Source organism: Acanthochromis polyacanthus, chromosome 19 (genome assembly GCF_021347895.1).
Source record: "Acanthochromis polyacanthus isolate Apoly-LR-REF ecotype Palm Island chromosome 19, KAUST_Apoly_ChrSc, whole genome shotgun sequence".
Classification (NCBI taxonomy): Eukaryota; Metazoa; Chordata; class Actinopteri; family Pomacentridae; genus Acanthochromis; species Acanthochromis polyacanthus.
The window spans coordinates 21,204,856-21,220,643 of NC_067131.1; the positions used below are offsets into that span (position 1 = coordinate 21,204,856).

General features: G+C 41.8%; 1 protein-coding gene across 1 annotated transcript in view; it reads right to left on the reverse strand.

Annotated features, from left to right (window-relative positions):
* Positions 1-15,788, reverse strand: part of cacna1g (calcium channel, voltage-dependent, T type, alpha 1G subunit) — a 695,215-nt gene that overhangs the window by 154,752 nt on the left and 524,675 nt on the right. Inside the window, 1 exon segment of the mRNA XM_051939241.1 lies at positions 3,331-3,399. Coding sequence (XP_051795201.1) covers positions 3,331-3,399 — 69 coding nt within the window.

Below are 15,788 nucleotides of genomic sequence, written 5' to 3' on the forward strand. Positions count from 1 at the left end.
AAGAAAATAATCAACAAAAGTACTCTTTAATTAAAATGCTGAGAACTCAGACATCTAAAATGCAATTAAGTGAACCAACTACAAAGTAAACTTTTGTCAGATACTTAAAAGTTTCACTTTGGACAAACCCTTTGAGTTTAATTACTCTGCCAAGAAACGCGGCGGAGTTATATAATGTTTGGCCTACGTTTGTCTGTGCACAACATTACTCAAAAAAGCGATAACGGATTGGGGTGAAATTTTCAGGGAAGGTCAGAAATGACACAAGGACCAAGTGATTAGATTTTGGCAGTGATGCGGTTTATAGTCTGGATCCACAGATTTGATAACGATTTCCGTATCATTGCAAGATAGTGGCATGGCGTCACTGTAACTATGACAACAAGTGAATACTACGTCAGCTGCCTACTTACAATTACATGATTTTGATCCTACTACAAATCCACCGCTGTGGACTTATTGGGACTTATCTGTCACAAATCATATAACAACTGAGTAACCTTGATAGAGTACTGTGCTCTCTAAGTGCTTTTATCATCTTTAACAATGTGATGTATTATTCATCGGGAAAGTTTCCAGTGAATCCAGCTGTAAAAATAAATGTACCTGTAGTGGAGTAAAAACTACAAAGTTCTCTTCAAATATAGTGACAAAGGGATAAGGTAGCAGAAAATAGAAACACTCAAAATAATTAGAGAGGAACTAAGTAGATCGCTGGAGTAAATGTAGGCCTACTTGTTCTGAACCTGTAATGGTGTGTTCTTACGTTGAGTTATTGTGACATCCTGTGTATCGAGATAAAAGACATTAATCCACCTCTCCCATTATGTTACTTATTAAATATTGAACAAAGCAGCTTTAAAGTCCTGAAGTTTTGATTTAGTGTTTGCACTACTCTTAAAAAGATGACTTGGGCATTAAATTATAGAACCAAAATCTGAGTGTGTGAGTGCAGGCACAATGTTTGTGAGCCACTGGGACCAAAAATAGAGACAGAGGCTTTGAATGAGTGACACCCATGAACTTTTCTCCCCTCTGCCTCTGCTCACTCCTACCCACGCCTGCATGGATCTCCATTCAAAGCTGGGCCATTTCAGTACTGGCGAGACAATCCTCCTCTTAGCCTTATGAAACAGCCCTCAGAGGAAGCGCGTGTGTGTTTGCTGTCTGTTTGAGCCTCTCATTCTTTCATTTGTTTTCCCACTCTGCTTTCTTTTGTGCTTTTGTGCTTACAGTACATGCGGGTATCAGACAGACTTTATTTTCTCCAAAGCTTTGCGGCTGAGCAGTTTTTGGAGTCTGGTTCAGGTTTCTCCATATTATGCAAAATTTTTTGCACTGCGAGCGAACGCTGAGGTATCACATCTTGTTTGTTTCTAAGCTCAGGACAAATAAGAGGTCTCGAGGTGAGACAGCCAGTGTTCATATGGTTCCTTCCACTTCAAACCTGCCAGATATTTTGTGGCATAAAGTGCTGAGGTCAGTGGGGTTCAAGGATGACTTCATGCAGGAAAGCACAACAAGACGCATGAATTGGAAATGATAACATTAATTATCCCATAACATAATGGTTAAAATGACCAACATCTTTCCCAGACTTTGCAATAAGCCTCAAGGAAAGTTCAAATGTAGCTCACAGAAAGTCCTTCACCACTAATGCTTTTACAGTGCCTATCATAAGTATTCACCCCCTTTAATGGTTTACCCTTTTATTGCTTTCATAAATCAATCATGGTCAATAAAATTTGGCTCTCTTAACACAAAAATTTATTGGAACAAAACTCTTTAATGTCAAAGTGAAAACAGATTTCTATAAAGTAATGTTAATGAAAGAAAATTATATAAATAAAATAACTGTTTGCATAATTATTCACCCCCTTTTTAATTTAATGGTCTAATTCAATAGAGGTCCATCAAATTGTTGCCAATAGTCTCACAATTAGTGAAATGAAGATCATCTGAGTGGTGTGGGTGTGTTTCAAGTGATTGAGTTGTAAAACACCTGTGTCTAAAGGGTCCAGAGAGTGGTTGATCAGTATTCCTGGCTACCATTACACCATGAAGACAGAAGAACACTCTAAGCAACTCAGGGAAAGGGTTATTGAGAAGTACAATTCAGGGGATGGTTACAAAAAAATTTCCAAGGCACTGAACATCCCCCGGAGTTCAGTGAAATCAATTCTCAAGAAATGGAAGGAATATGGCACTTGTGTGAATCTGCCTAGATCAGGCCGCCCTCGTAAACTGAGTGACCATGCAAGTAGGAGACTAGTGAGAGAAGCCACTAAGACCCTACAACTACTCTGAAGGAGTTACAAGCTTCAGCTGCTGAGATGGGAGAGACTGTGCATGTAGCAACTGCTGCCCGGGTTCTTCACCGGTCAAAGCTTTATGGGAGAGTGGCAATGAGAAAGCCACTGTTGAAGAAAAGTCCTATTAGATCTCGACTAGCATTTGCAAAAAAGCACGTGGAAGACTCCATGGTCAAGTGGAAGAAGATTCTTTGGTCTGATGAGACCAAAATTGAGCTTTTTGGCCATCAGACAAGACGTCATGTTTGGCGGAAACCAAACACTGCACATCACCAAAAACACACCATCCCCACTGTGAAGCATGGTGGTGGCAGCATCATGCTGTGGGGATGTTTCTCAGCAACTGGACCTGGAAGGCTTGTAAAGATAGAGGACAGAATGAATGCTGCAAAATACACTGAAATCCTGAGGGACAATCTTTTTCAGTCTGCAAGAGAACTATGTCTTGATAGAAGATTTATTTTCTGATTCCAGCAAGACAATGATCCAAAACATACTGCAAAAGCTACACAGGAATGGTTAAAAAAGAATCAGGTAAATGTTCTGGAGTGGCCGAGTCAAAGCCCAGACCTCAATCCTATAGAGAATTTGTGGCTGGACTTGAAAAGGGCTGTTCATGCCCGATACCCGCGCAACCTGACAGAGCTTGAGCAGTTTTGCAAAGAAGAACGGAGCAAAATTGCAGTGGGCAGATGTGCAAGACTGATTGAGATCTATCCACACAGACTCACTGCTGTGATTGCAGTCAAAGGTGCATCTACTAAATACTGACTTGAAGGGGGTGAATAATTATGCAAACAATTTTCATATACATAATTTTCTTTCATTAACATTACTTTATAGAAATCTGTTTTCCCTTTGACATTAAAGAGTTTTTTCCAATAGATTTCTTTGTTAAAAAAGCTAAATTTTATTGACCATGATTGATATATGAAAGCAATAAAAGGTTAAAACATCAAAGGGGCTTAATACTTATGATAGGCACTGTATGTGTCAGTGGAAATTCAGAGTGTCTCACCTTTACAGTCATTTCAACCACGAAGATTGCCGTGAAGATGTAGTTGGACAACGTCAGGAAGATTCGCTCCTGCCGAACAAAAAGAGATCTGGTTTAGCTGAGGTAGCACTAAGGATTTAATATTCACATTTTTGTTATGAGCATTTTTTTGTTGAGTTTGTTGTTTGCCTCTTAATTGATCTAGAGTACAGCTGAATAATGTATGAGGAAGATATTTTCTTCATATACTATCTGAAAACATCTTAGTACAAACAACAATCCTGCATGCTCTAATAATGGCTGACAGGGAATTATAAGGTTTACTCTTTATTAGCACTGCATGAAATATTTAAACAAGGCATCAGATGCAGTATTTAGACTTAAAATATGTTTTTTTTATACGAGTAAAACAAAACAAAAAAGTACTCCAATAAAATTAAGATAAGAGACAACACTTCATTGATCCCTGTGGGCAAAATTTGGGCAACATAAAAAGCTAAAAGAATATAATAAATAATTTGATACAGAATATCATAATACAAAAAATTCTGTTGAAGGAATTGCAGGAATCAACTAAAACAAAAAGGTGACATTATATCACCTTTGGAACATGTTGTAAAATGGTTCACTTCTGCTGAGAAACAACTGAAGACTGCAATTGATGTTTCTCCCATAAAATAGCATGCTGCATCAGATCCTTTATTTTTTCTTCAGAGACAGTGACTTCAGAAACAAGCAGCGTTATTTTGTTGTGCGAGCGTGCAGACACAGGGCTCCAGACTAACTTTTTTTCCTAGGAGCACAGTGGCCCCTAACTTAAAATTTTAGGAGCACAAGCAGAAAATTTAGGGGCGCACATCAATATCGACTTGCAAAGTAAATATTCACATTTCCTCTCATTTTCACTGTATTACTGATATATAATTGCACAATAAATTCAGAAACTATGTTTTCAATTCACATTTTATAATGCAGCAGTTGACACAACATAACAACAAAAGCACTCAGAGCGCAGTACTCCACCAAGGCTGCTCAGTTGATGTATAATTTCAGACAGATGAAAATGACCTTGTGCTGAATACAGACATGTGTTATGCACGTGCACATTATGTATTTATACCAAATCACGTGTAAATTACTCTTATAAAGGTCTGCTGATCAATTCATCTGTTAGGGAACGGGGGTTTTTGAACCCACAAGCAGGCACTCAGAGGCAGGCAGATAACCAGAGATTTAATAAACAAGGACTTACGCAACAAAAACTCCAGACAGGAGGTATTCAAATAAAACAGGGCTCCAACTAAACATGAGCAATGAACAGAAATAGGCCACAACAAGGGCTAGAACAAACGGGATGACTCACAATTATAAGTCCAGGGATCGGGAGCCGAGGCTGGGGACAGAGTTCTGGAACTGGGCCGGGCAGGACAGAACAGGGAACCGGGCAGGTGGCTGCTTTGGCGCAGCGGGGACAGAGGGCTGGAGAACCAAGGCGTGGACAGAGTTTCGGAGCGGGGCCGGGCAGGATGGGGCAGATGGGGAAATCCAGAGCGGAGAGGGAGACCGGAGCAGACGGGGAAATCCAGAGCGGGAGGGGAGACCGGAGCAGAGTGGCCGGCGGGGCGCCAGCCAAGACAGAGCAGACCAGACAGGTGTATCCCAAGCAATGACCCAGCACTGAGTAGTGGTGTGAGCCAGGCTTTATCAGCTGCTGATTGCTGATTGGGAGAGGCTGCGCTCCTCCACAGCCGCTCCCAATCAGCCCAAGCCGACAGCTGGCCAGGAGCGCAGCACAGGAGAGGGAGGGGCCATGACATCATCTCTTTTACCAAGCCTTTCTTTTGCTAGTGTTAAAATAACCGTTTTCTCCAGGCTTTTATTCTGAAGGTGTATGTTTAATGCTACGGGCTTTTATTTTGTAAACATTCCAGCGGCACAGGAAGTGTTTCTCTAAGACGAGGTTTCTCGACATGACGAAGACGCTGCTGAAAAGTCTGAAAATTCCGGTAAAGATGAAAGAAAACAGTTCCACGCTTTTGCTGTCTAGCAAAGGATGTGTCGAATCTTATAAGCAGCTGGAATGAGGACAAGAAAGGAGTGAAGGACAGAAAGATGAATTTGTGTTAAAAATAAGGCTGAACGTAAATAAAGGCTTTGTGAAATATCAGGAGCTTCACCATCATTCGCCCCCCGCTCTCACACACATGGGCCCGCCCATAGATATGAAGACTAGATACGACACGCCCTCTGAGCGGCGTGCATACCGAGACACTATGGCTACGTTCACACTGCAGGGCTTAATGCTCAATTCCGATTTTTTTTGTGAAATCCGATTTTTTTGCGAGTTCATTCACATTTCCAATTAAATGTGACTTGTATGTGATCTCCTGTGTGAACCTCACATGACAACGACACGCAGAGAGCGTGTTCCGTGTTTACGGAAGTAAACATGAACGCTAACAGTAGAGCATGTCTGGCCATTTTAAAGTTGTTGTACAGCCGGAGCCAGCATATTTATAACTTAATCGTTTTAAGGAGAAGGTCAAGAAGGAGGAGAGCCAGGATTTTGGTGCTGGCGTTTTGTGGGGCAGTGGCAGCAACGTCTGTCCAGAGAACTGTGTGAGTGCGGAGTCGCAGCCAGGAGTGATGAGATAGTGATGTGAGAAGCTTCACATATGCGGACTTCATTCAGAATTTTCAAATGACAAGGGCGACCTTTACGTACATATGTGAGCGCCTCTTTTAAATACTCTCACGGCAAGACACACGTCTTCGGCAGCCCATATCGGTAAGCAAACGTGTTGGCGTTGGGCTGTATTGGCTGGCAACAGGTGCTTGTTACCATAGATCTTCATATCTATGCTTGTTACCGCACGACACTTTTGCTTGAATGCAGAATAGTGGCGTTTGTCGTGTACCAATGACGTATAGCTCGGATAAATGTGACCTGGCCATTCAGACTGAAGTCGCATGGCAAAAGATCTGATACCTATCGGAATTAGGACCACATATCCAAATGGCCTGGGTCGCATTTGAAAAAATCGGATCTGTGTCATTCAGACTGTCATGAAAAGATCAGATACAGGTCGCATAGGGGCAAAAAAAATCGGATTTGGGTCACTTTAGCCTGCAGTGTGAACGTAGCCTAAGCTAGTGGGGGCAAAGTTTCAGTGTTTTCCATTGATGTCAATGGCACGAAAACTAAAACAAGAAGAATGTCGGCTCATTGTGCTTCATATAGTTGCACACATAGGTGAAAGTAAGCCGGAACGGTCCGGAACTGCGTTCCGGTAAAAGATCTGGTGGTGGAACGCAGTTCCGGGAAAAGATTCGGTGGCAGTACGCCGCTCTTCCACCGGTATCTATGGGTACGGCGCCCCATGCGCCGCTCGGCTCCCTGCTATCGACCGGAGTTCACTCAGCAGTATGTGAGTGCGCGTGCGTGTCTACTTCTGTAACACAGCGATTGCTATGGCCAGTAGCAGCCAATAGCAAATAGGTGCGCTTGATTTATTGCACTGGGACATTTTCAACAACTAGTCAATAGACGTCAATAAGCGCTGCTTGCGCTGGGAGGGGGCGAGCAATAAATTACGCCTGAAATTCCACACGTTCTTGTGATTGGCTGAAAAACTTTCAACAGGATTTACAACGGTTAGCATCAACGGACATACAGTGTTGCCAACTTAGCGACTTTCTCGCTAAATCAAACGACTTACAAAGCATTTTTTTGTCAAAAGCAATTAGCAACAAATCTAGTGACTTTTTCTGCCGTTTTGGAGACTCTGACAGGAAAACTCGGATCATTCTGCAGTTACTGTCCTCAACAAGCAGCAGGTGCTGCTGTGAGCTTCTTCCCGTACCAAAGCACAGGCTGTCAGTCCAGTAACCCCGCAGCAGTCCCAGTGGCAAAGTCACTACAGATCCCATCCAGACTTACGGATCAGGATATAAATGAAAATGTTTCTTCACTGTCATACTAAAATAAACCACAGCATTTAACCTTGAGTTCAAAAACATATTTTGGGTGTTTTATACTCACTTTTTGGTCTCTTCCACAACGTTATTCCTCTCTCCTACAACATTGATTACAATTACATGCAAACTGGGAAATATGCAAGTTAAGAGATGACGTCATTTAGCGACTTTTAGGACAGCCAAAAGCGACTTTCCTTACTGAGGAGTTGGCAACACTACGGACATAATGGTAATAGTTCCGGCAAGAATTTAAAACTACTTTCACCCCTGGTTGCACACGACGTCGGACGATCAAGACAAGGAAACTTGGAATAACTTTCCACAGGTAAGAATAATTTTTGGCTCGTTTTTCATTATTAAATCTTTTTGAGAGTCCATGAGAGCTAACTAGTTAGCCACTAGCAAAACACTAACATGAGCTAACAGCTGGACAACCAAATACCAGATGATTAATAGTAGCTGTAGTATAGCTGTACAAGCAGTAGTAGCAATACGAAAAATACAAGCAGCAGTAGTAGTATAAGTAGCTGTTAGTCGTAGAAGTAGTATCAGCCTGTGTACTTGTATTACAAGTTGTAGTAGCAGTGACAGTATCAGCAGCAGTAGTTGGTGTATTACCACTACTACTATTAGTAGTCGCATTACTATTAATACCACCAGTACTACCAATAGTAGTTATAAAGCCTAATTCATATATATACAGATTAACATCTATGTTGTTCCTCCAAACCCATTTTATGATTGGGATTACAGGCAATTCTTTAGGACTGCTCTCACATAATTGAAATGTTACTAAACAAGGTTATACCTATCAAATTAAATAGCTTTGGTCTCCAGTATATTGGCTAATTCAGTTCTTTGTACTTAATTTATTAGCATGATTTCTTTATAAATATGTTGTTGTGTACATACTTATTTACTTCTGTCTACTTTTTTCTTTACTCCGTGTAGGTTTCCCAAAGACTATGGGTTGAGGAAGAATTGGGAAGCAGCTCTGAGGAGAGGGGTTTGCTGCAACTATACAACAGCCTAGAGAGAGAGAGAGAGATAAATAAAAAATATTGAATATTAATAATAATTCTGTTGTTTATTATTATTATTTATGTGTTGTTTATTGTAAATATAAATACACTCTATCCTGTTCTAGTCTGCCAATCCGCGCCTACGGCCCCTCCGACCACCACCAACATTCACACCCATTCATACACCAGTGTGAGAGCAGCACTGGAGGCAAGGTGGGTAAAGTGTCTTGCCTCAGGACACAACAGCACGACTAGGCGAGAGCGGGAATCAAACCGCCGACCCTTTGATCATTGGACGACCCGCTCTACCACCTGAGCCACAGCCGCCCCATAATAAGTAATAATAAATTAATATTAATAAATAAATATATTACATTTGCAATTAAATTTTTTGATCTCAAAACATTTTCTACATATCTAAGTATTTACATTTATATATGTAATGGTTGAACTGACAAGATTCCCTGGCCTCTGGACCTAAATATGTCAGAGCTCCCTTCTCATCCCGTCTTTCCCATCTGGCATCCCAAATACCTTTTTCCCCATCTCTCTCCCTCTCCTGTTCCTCTGCCCTGTCTGTCTTGCTGTCTCCCATCCGCTCCTCTGCCCTGTCTGTCTTGCTGTCTCCCATCCGCTCCTCTGCCCTGTCTGTCTCTCTCTGTCTCCCATCCGCTCCTCTGCCCTGTCTCTCCCCCTGCAGCTCGGTGCCTGAGTGGAGTCTAGCTTCCCAGCTGACTCCACTCAGGCAATCAACCACCTCTGCGGCTCCCGGACAGCTGACGATCATCAACCTGATTACACACCTCTGCAATAAGAACCGGCTCATCCTTCCACTCCCTGCCAGATTGTTGAACCAGAACCATGCAGTTCAGTTTGCTCTCTAGCCTCTTGCACAATCTGTTTAAGTTCCTGCCTTTTTCTGATGTTGTTTTCTCCTGCTTCCACTCAGACCCAGCTGTCCGGGATCCAGCCATCCAGAACCCTAGTCTGTTTTCCCCAGCAACTCATCACCGGTTTCCTCCTGCCTGGACCCCCATTCCTGCCTGGACCCCTTCTGTCCCTGCCTGGACCCCCCGTTTATGGCCAAAATCCCCCACTACACCAGCTGCTCCTGCATCCTGGATTTCCCCCCTCCGTGCCATTATTCACCCCCCCAAACAATAAATCACTTTCATTCAGCCAGCCTTGGTAGTGTGGCTTTCTGCTCGGGTCCAACCTGCTCAGTTCGTGACAAAATAATAAGATAACTAAAATTGCAGGCTACATTTGTATGAAGTTTTTTTCAGTGTTTTATTTTTTTTTTTGCAGATCAAATATTCTCTATCAATAGCACGTTTTGACGTTGACAATAAAGTAGACCACACGAAAATCGGTTGAGAAATGAGCAAATTCTGATTTATTTTCAATGTACATGCATTGCTTTGAATGGGAACTTTGCCCCCTCCAAGATGGCCGCCACATAGGCACGTCGCTTAGCCAGCTGCTACAATGCCCTGGCGTATCTACTCTTCATATCTATGGGCCCGCCTGCCGCCTTCTTCTTCTTTGGTGTTCGTCTCCTTTCTTCTTCTTTTGGAGTTAATGTTGGTTGGCAAACAGCTTATTTGCGCATGACTGTCTACTGGGCTGAAGTGCGGAGCAGACGTTTGTCAGCAACAAAAAAATATTCAAGAATAATTTAAAAAGAAATCGGCAAATTTACTGGTCGCACATGCTTGAATAGATGAAAAATTTACTCGCACTCGCTCAAATTTTGGTCGCAAAATGCGACCATTTAGTCCCAGTCTGGAGTCCTGCAGAAATACAACACCACCAAATCCGGGCAGTGAGACCTCCATCTGTACAGTCACATTACTGCACTCCCATGCTTCCCTGTTGCCTGAGGCAGCGTGGCTCAGTGGTGTGTATGCATGCAGGAGAAGATGGGAGCATATTTCCTGAGCTAAACAAGTACTGAGGAGGGAAAACAAGCAGCCTAACAAGAATAAGATCCCTTCGTCGACTGCTTATTTACCCTACTTCCCCTCGGTCTGAGAAGACACGACCCCGTCCTACCACTGACTGTCTGTGTATGTGTGTGAGTGTGTGTGGGTGTAGGTGGCTGACTTTCCCACAGAACCGGATAACCATCACACATACTCTGAGCAACACAAAATCACACTCTTGCATAAACAGAGATGGCAGTCCTGCAGCCATTTTTGTGAAGTCTCTGGGTTTGTCAGGCATGACATCACTGGGAATACTGGGCTGAGAGGTGTTATAAATTCCACTCTTGAGAGCAGCCATTCCTCTGTGTGTGAGCGAAGGTTCATTCATTATAAACCAGGGGTGTCTAATTCATTTTACTTCAGGGGCCAAACACAGTCCATTTTGATCTCAAGTGGGTGGGACCATTAAAATCACAGCATACTAACCTATAAATAATGACAACTCCAAATTCTGAAAATGTTCACATTTAAGGAATTATCTTTTCACAAAACAATATTGATAACCTGAAATTTCTTAAGAAGAATAAATTCAATTTCAACAACATTATGCTTCAGTTTATCATTTACACATTACAACTTACAGATCACAGAGAGTCTACAAAGGAACAAAACATTTACTCACAGGTATCTGGAACTGAATAATACAGTATTTTACTTTATGATCAAAATGAATAAAGTCAGACAAAGAACAACAAAACAAGACAAACATTACAAAAATGAGACACAAAATGACAAAAATGAGACAAACGACATGAAACAAAACAAAAAAAAGAGAAAAAAATTGACAAAAAAGCTACAAAAAACACCTGGACACAAACGAAACAAAAAAGGACAAAAAGGAACAAAAATGACAAAAAAAGACAAAAAAGAAATTAAATCAAATCAAAATCAAATTTATTTATAAAGCAATTTAAAAGAACCAGAGCCGACCAAGGTGCTGTATAGAAGTGTAAAAAACATTATCACAAGATAAAAATAATGAAACTAAGAAAAAATAATATAAAACTAAGACAAAAACAATAGAACTAGGTAAAAATAATAGAACTAAAAGCAAAGTACACAATAAAAACATGAAAAATAAATAGACTAACAGACTGGACTGCCCATCCTAGATTAAAAATATGTGCACATGAGAACAACAAACCCACGTGGTGTGAAATGCCAAAGAAAAGAGGTGGGTTTTAAGAAAGGTTTAAAAATTAGACAGTGAGGAGGCCTGTCTGATGTGCACTGGCAGCTCATTCAAAACTGTGGAGCGGCCATGGAGAACGCTCGATCCCGTCTGAGCTTCAGCCTCGTTTTGGGCACCCTCAGGAGCAGCTGGTCAGCTGACCTGAGAGATCAACTAGGAGCATATGGATGGAGAAGCTCAGAGAGGTATGGTGGGGCAAGACCATTTAGGGATTTAAAAACAAATAAAAGAATTTTGAAATGAATTGTAAAATGGATAAGCAGCCACTGGAGTGAAGCTAAAACCGGTGAAATGTGCTCAAATTGTGCCAGTTAAAAAACGTGCAGCAGCGTTTTGGATTAATTGCAATGGAGGACCCACTGACCCCCATATAAAGTGCATTACAGTAATCCAGCCGAGTGGTCACAAAGTCGTGGATTACTGTTTAAAAATGTTGTCTCTGGAGAAAAGGTTTGATTTTTTCCAGCTGCCTTAACTGGAAGAAGCTTGATTTCACCACCGATTTTATCTGGCTGTCAAACTTCAGATCTGCGTCCACTTTTACCCCTAAATTACAAACAATAGGTTTGGCGTACTGTGCCAAGGAACCCAGATCAATTGGGGGGGGGGGGGGGGGGGGGGGGCACAGGGGTGCCACCAAAGACCATCACCTTAGTCTTTTTCTTATTAAAACTGAGAAAATTTAGGGACATCTAGGCCTTGAGGTCATTCAAGCAATTCAGCAGTGACTTGATTGAAAATAAATTGGCCTTTTTGAGGGAGACTTAGATCTGGCTGTCGTCAGCATAGCAGTGGAATGAAATGCCATGCTTCCCGAGAATGGAGCCAAATGGGAGAAAGTATAAAGAGAATAAAAGAGGGCCTAGAACCAAACCCTGTCAGATTCCACGTGAGAGAGGAGCAGTAGAGGACACAGAGTCACCAAGGCTAACACAAAATGTCCGATGTGACAAGTAGGACCTCAACCATTTCAAAGCTGTGCCACTGATGCCCACTCACTGCTCCAGACGAGCAACCAGGATGTCATGGTCCACTGTGTCAAATGTTGCAGTTACATCTAAAAGCACAAGGATTACGCGGTGACCAGAGTCAGTAGCTAAGAAAATGCCGTTTAAAAACTCTTAAAAAGGCCGACTCTGTGCTGTGCAGTCTTTTAAAACTAGATTGGAAAATTTCAAGGACATTTTGTTCATTTAAAAAGTCCATGAGCTGGGAGTAAACAATCTTCTTTAAAATTTTGGAGAGGAAGGACAGTTTAATAATGGGCCTAAAATTAGCAATAACAGCAGGATCCAGTCCAGATTTTTTAATAAGGGGTTGCGCAACTGCATGTTTAAAATTTACAGGGACCACACCAGAGGACAGACTGCTGTTAATGATGTTGTGAAAATGTGGCCCAACTGCAGGGAAAACCTCCTTAAAGAGTCGAGGAGGAACAGGATCACTGGGTGAACCTGAAGGTTTTAAATGACCCATAGTCTCCTGCACTAAAGTCAGGGTCACAGGCTCAAATGAGTCGAAAACAGCAGAACAAGGAACGAACACAGAGGGGTCATAAGCAGGAGGTGAAATAAATGCTCTGGTAGAAGTGACATTAGCAATAAAGAATTGCAAAATGTTTTCGCACACAGAAGGGGAGGGCTCAATTCCCACAGTCTATGGTGCATTCAGAGCAGAGTTGATTAAACAACACATGAGGTTTGTGACAGAGACAACAATAAGAGAAATATTTTCTTTTAGCCTCTTTCACAATGGACTGGTAAAGATGCCAACGATCTCTCAAAACTGAAAAGACACTTCCAGTTTATCTTTTTTCCACTTGCACTCATCTCTGTGACACTCCCGTCTGGCAGTGAGGGTTGTTTCATTCAACCAAGGCTCTGGTAGAACTTTATGCTTTCTGCTCTTTAATGGGGCCGCAGCGTCAATGGCAATTTGACAGGTACCAAGAAACTGAGAGCTCAGAGCCTCTGTATTATCACACATAGGACTGGGAGTTCTGACTGAAAGTGGCTGAGAAGCGAGCAACAGTGGAAGAGTTAAAAACCCGACATCTGTGAGCAGCAGCACGAGACTTAACTGTTATCACGTACAGCAGCTTCAAAAAGTACAGGCACATGATCAGAGAAGAAGGCTTCACAGATCTCCAAGTTAAAAAACAGGCAGACCATATGATAAAACAAGATCAAGTGTGTGACCACGATCATGTGTTGGGCCCAGAACAGACTGTACAAGTTTAAAAGAGTCAATTATGTTTAAGAAATCCCTAGCCAAGGAGATTTCCGGACAACACACGTGAATATTAAAATCACAAACACTCAGGACCCGGTCATATTTCAGCATGATGTCGGCCAAGAACCAAGGAAAGTCAGTTAAAAAGTCACTGTTATATTTAGGAGGCCGATAAACCACAACACAAAGCACTGTGTGAGAACTTCTCAGCTCAGAGTTAATTCAAAGCTGGAGAAGGTCAATGACAGGAATATCTGTTTACATTTAAAATCACTTTTAAAAGCAGTTGCAATTCCTCCTGCTAGACCAGATGTCCGTGGAGAAATAAAATAGTAGCACTCACCAGGTAAAAGTTCTGTGAAGACACTGGACTCACTATAACTTAAGTATACCCATTTGCAATGCATACATGTAATTATAACATACACATACAAATTACATGCACTAACTTGAATTCAGGGAGCTCTGCAGTAGTTCATGGTTGATTAATTTAAAAATAACAACAATAATGTTGAATTTTACAGTATCAGTGCAGTGGGATTAAACATGTTAAATTTAATTGTACAATGTCATGTTACAAGCAAAAGAACCTATACCTAAGTTATAACTTAGGTATACCTAAGTTATACCATTACACTTTTTGAAGGTAGTCACCTTTAATAACTAACATTTAAAAAGAACAAAACATACATAATACTACAATTGGAATGACTACTAATACTTGTATCCCAATTTAAAGTACTGAAAAGCAAAAAACGATTTTGACATTACCCATGCCATTTTGAGTAAGAATATCTCAGTAACTACAAATATAACCCTGCTGCTTTTTTGTACAGTGATAGAAGACAGATGGAACTGTCTTGTAGAAAAATTTGGGGTCTCTGGTACCTGTCCCACACTGAGATTTTTGCCACCAAAAATAGCCAATTAAAAATCTCGTCCAACTTTGGGAGCTCATATTTTCCAAACTGAGGTACCTAGAAAGCTCCAGTTTGCTAAGTTATCACACAAGTTTGTGTAGAATGGAACCCAGGGCTGTTAGAACACTTCTGTGCAGTATTTCTAGTACTTTTAAGGTCCCAAACCCCACTCGTGAGTAGGTATCTCTTAATTTTAAGCATTTTTAGCAAGCCCCCATGGCCTGCAGAGTGTAGGGAAACACCTGGGGATGTTTGCGGGGCACTAGCTACATGCAGAGGCCTTGTTTACCAACTCACAGCTCTCTTGTATGTCTAGAGGCTAAGAAATAACCACTTAAAGATCCAAAAAACGCTGGCGAGGCTTTTTATAGCCCAAATTCTGAAAATTTCAGACCCCAACAACTCAGAAACTATTTGAGCTACAGGCCTACAATTTTGCATATAAAATACTTTTGTGACTATCTAATGGCATACAAATTTAGGACTAATTTGAAGATGGTGCGGCAACCACCATCTGATGAAACCACATGGAATGACCCTTTAGGATGAATGTTTTATTTGCAAGCGATCTTGTGTTAACTAGGGCAAACCTGGCAGGATCTGGTGGGTCTGGGCGAACAGCTTACAGTGGGTCCCTACGCAGAGGCCGCAAGTTCCCCGGATCCATCCCGTGCCAGTGGGGATGAGGAGAGCAGGGACCGTGGGGCAGAAACATGTCATCCAAGCCATACCAAGCAGACAGCGACAGGGTCCAACCAACGTCGGGAGACATCAAGGCGAGGTACCGCTCCACATCCACCACGAACAGTGCGCACCAATCTGGCCCTCAGCCTCACCAGACACCCGCTTCGCTTACCCCGGAACCAGCAGCGTTTTCACCAAGGGAGTGGCACTGGTGTATGGCAGAGGTACAGTGCCTTGTGAAAGTATTCGGCCCCCTTGAACTTATCAACCTTTCGCCACATTTCAGGCTTTAAACATAAAGATATAAAATTTTAATTTTTTGTCAAGAATCAACAAGTGGGACACAATCGTGAAGTGGAATGAAATTTATTGGATATTTTATACTTTTTCAACAAATAAAAACCTGAAAAGTGGGGCGTGCAATATTATTCGGTCCCCTTGCATTAATACTTTGTAGCGCCAC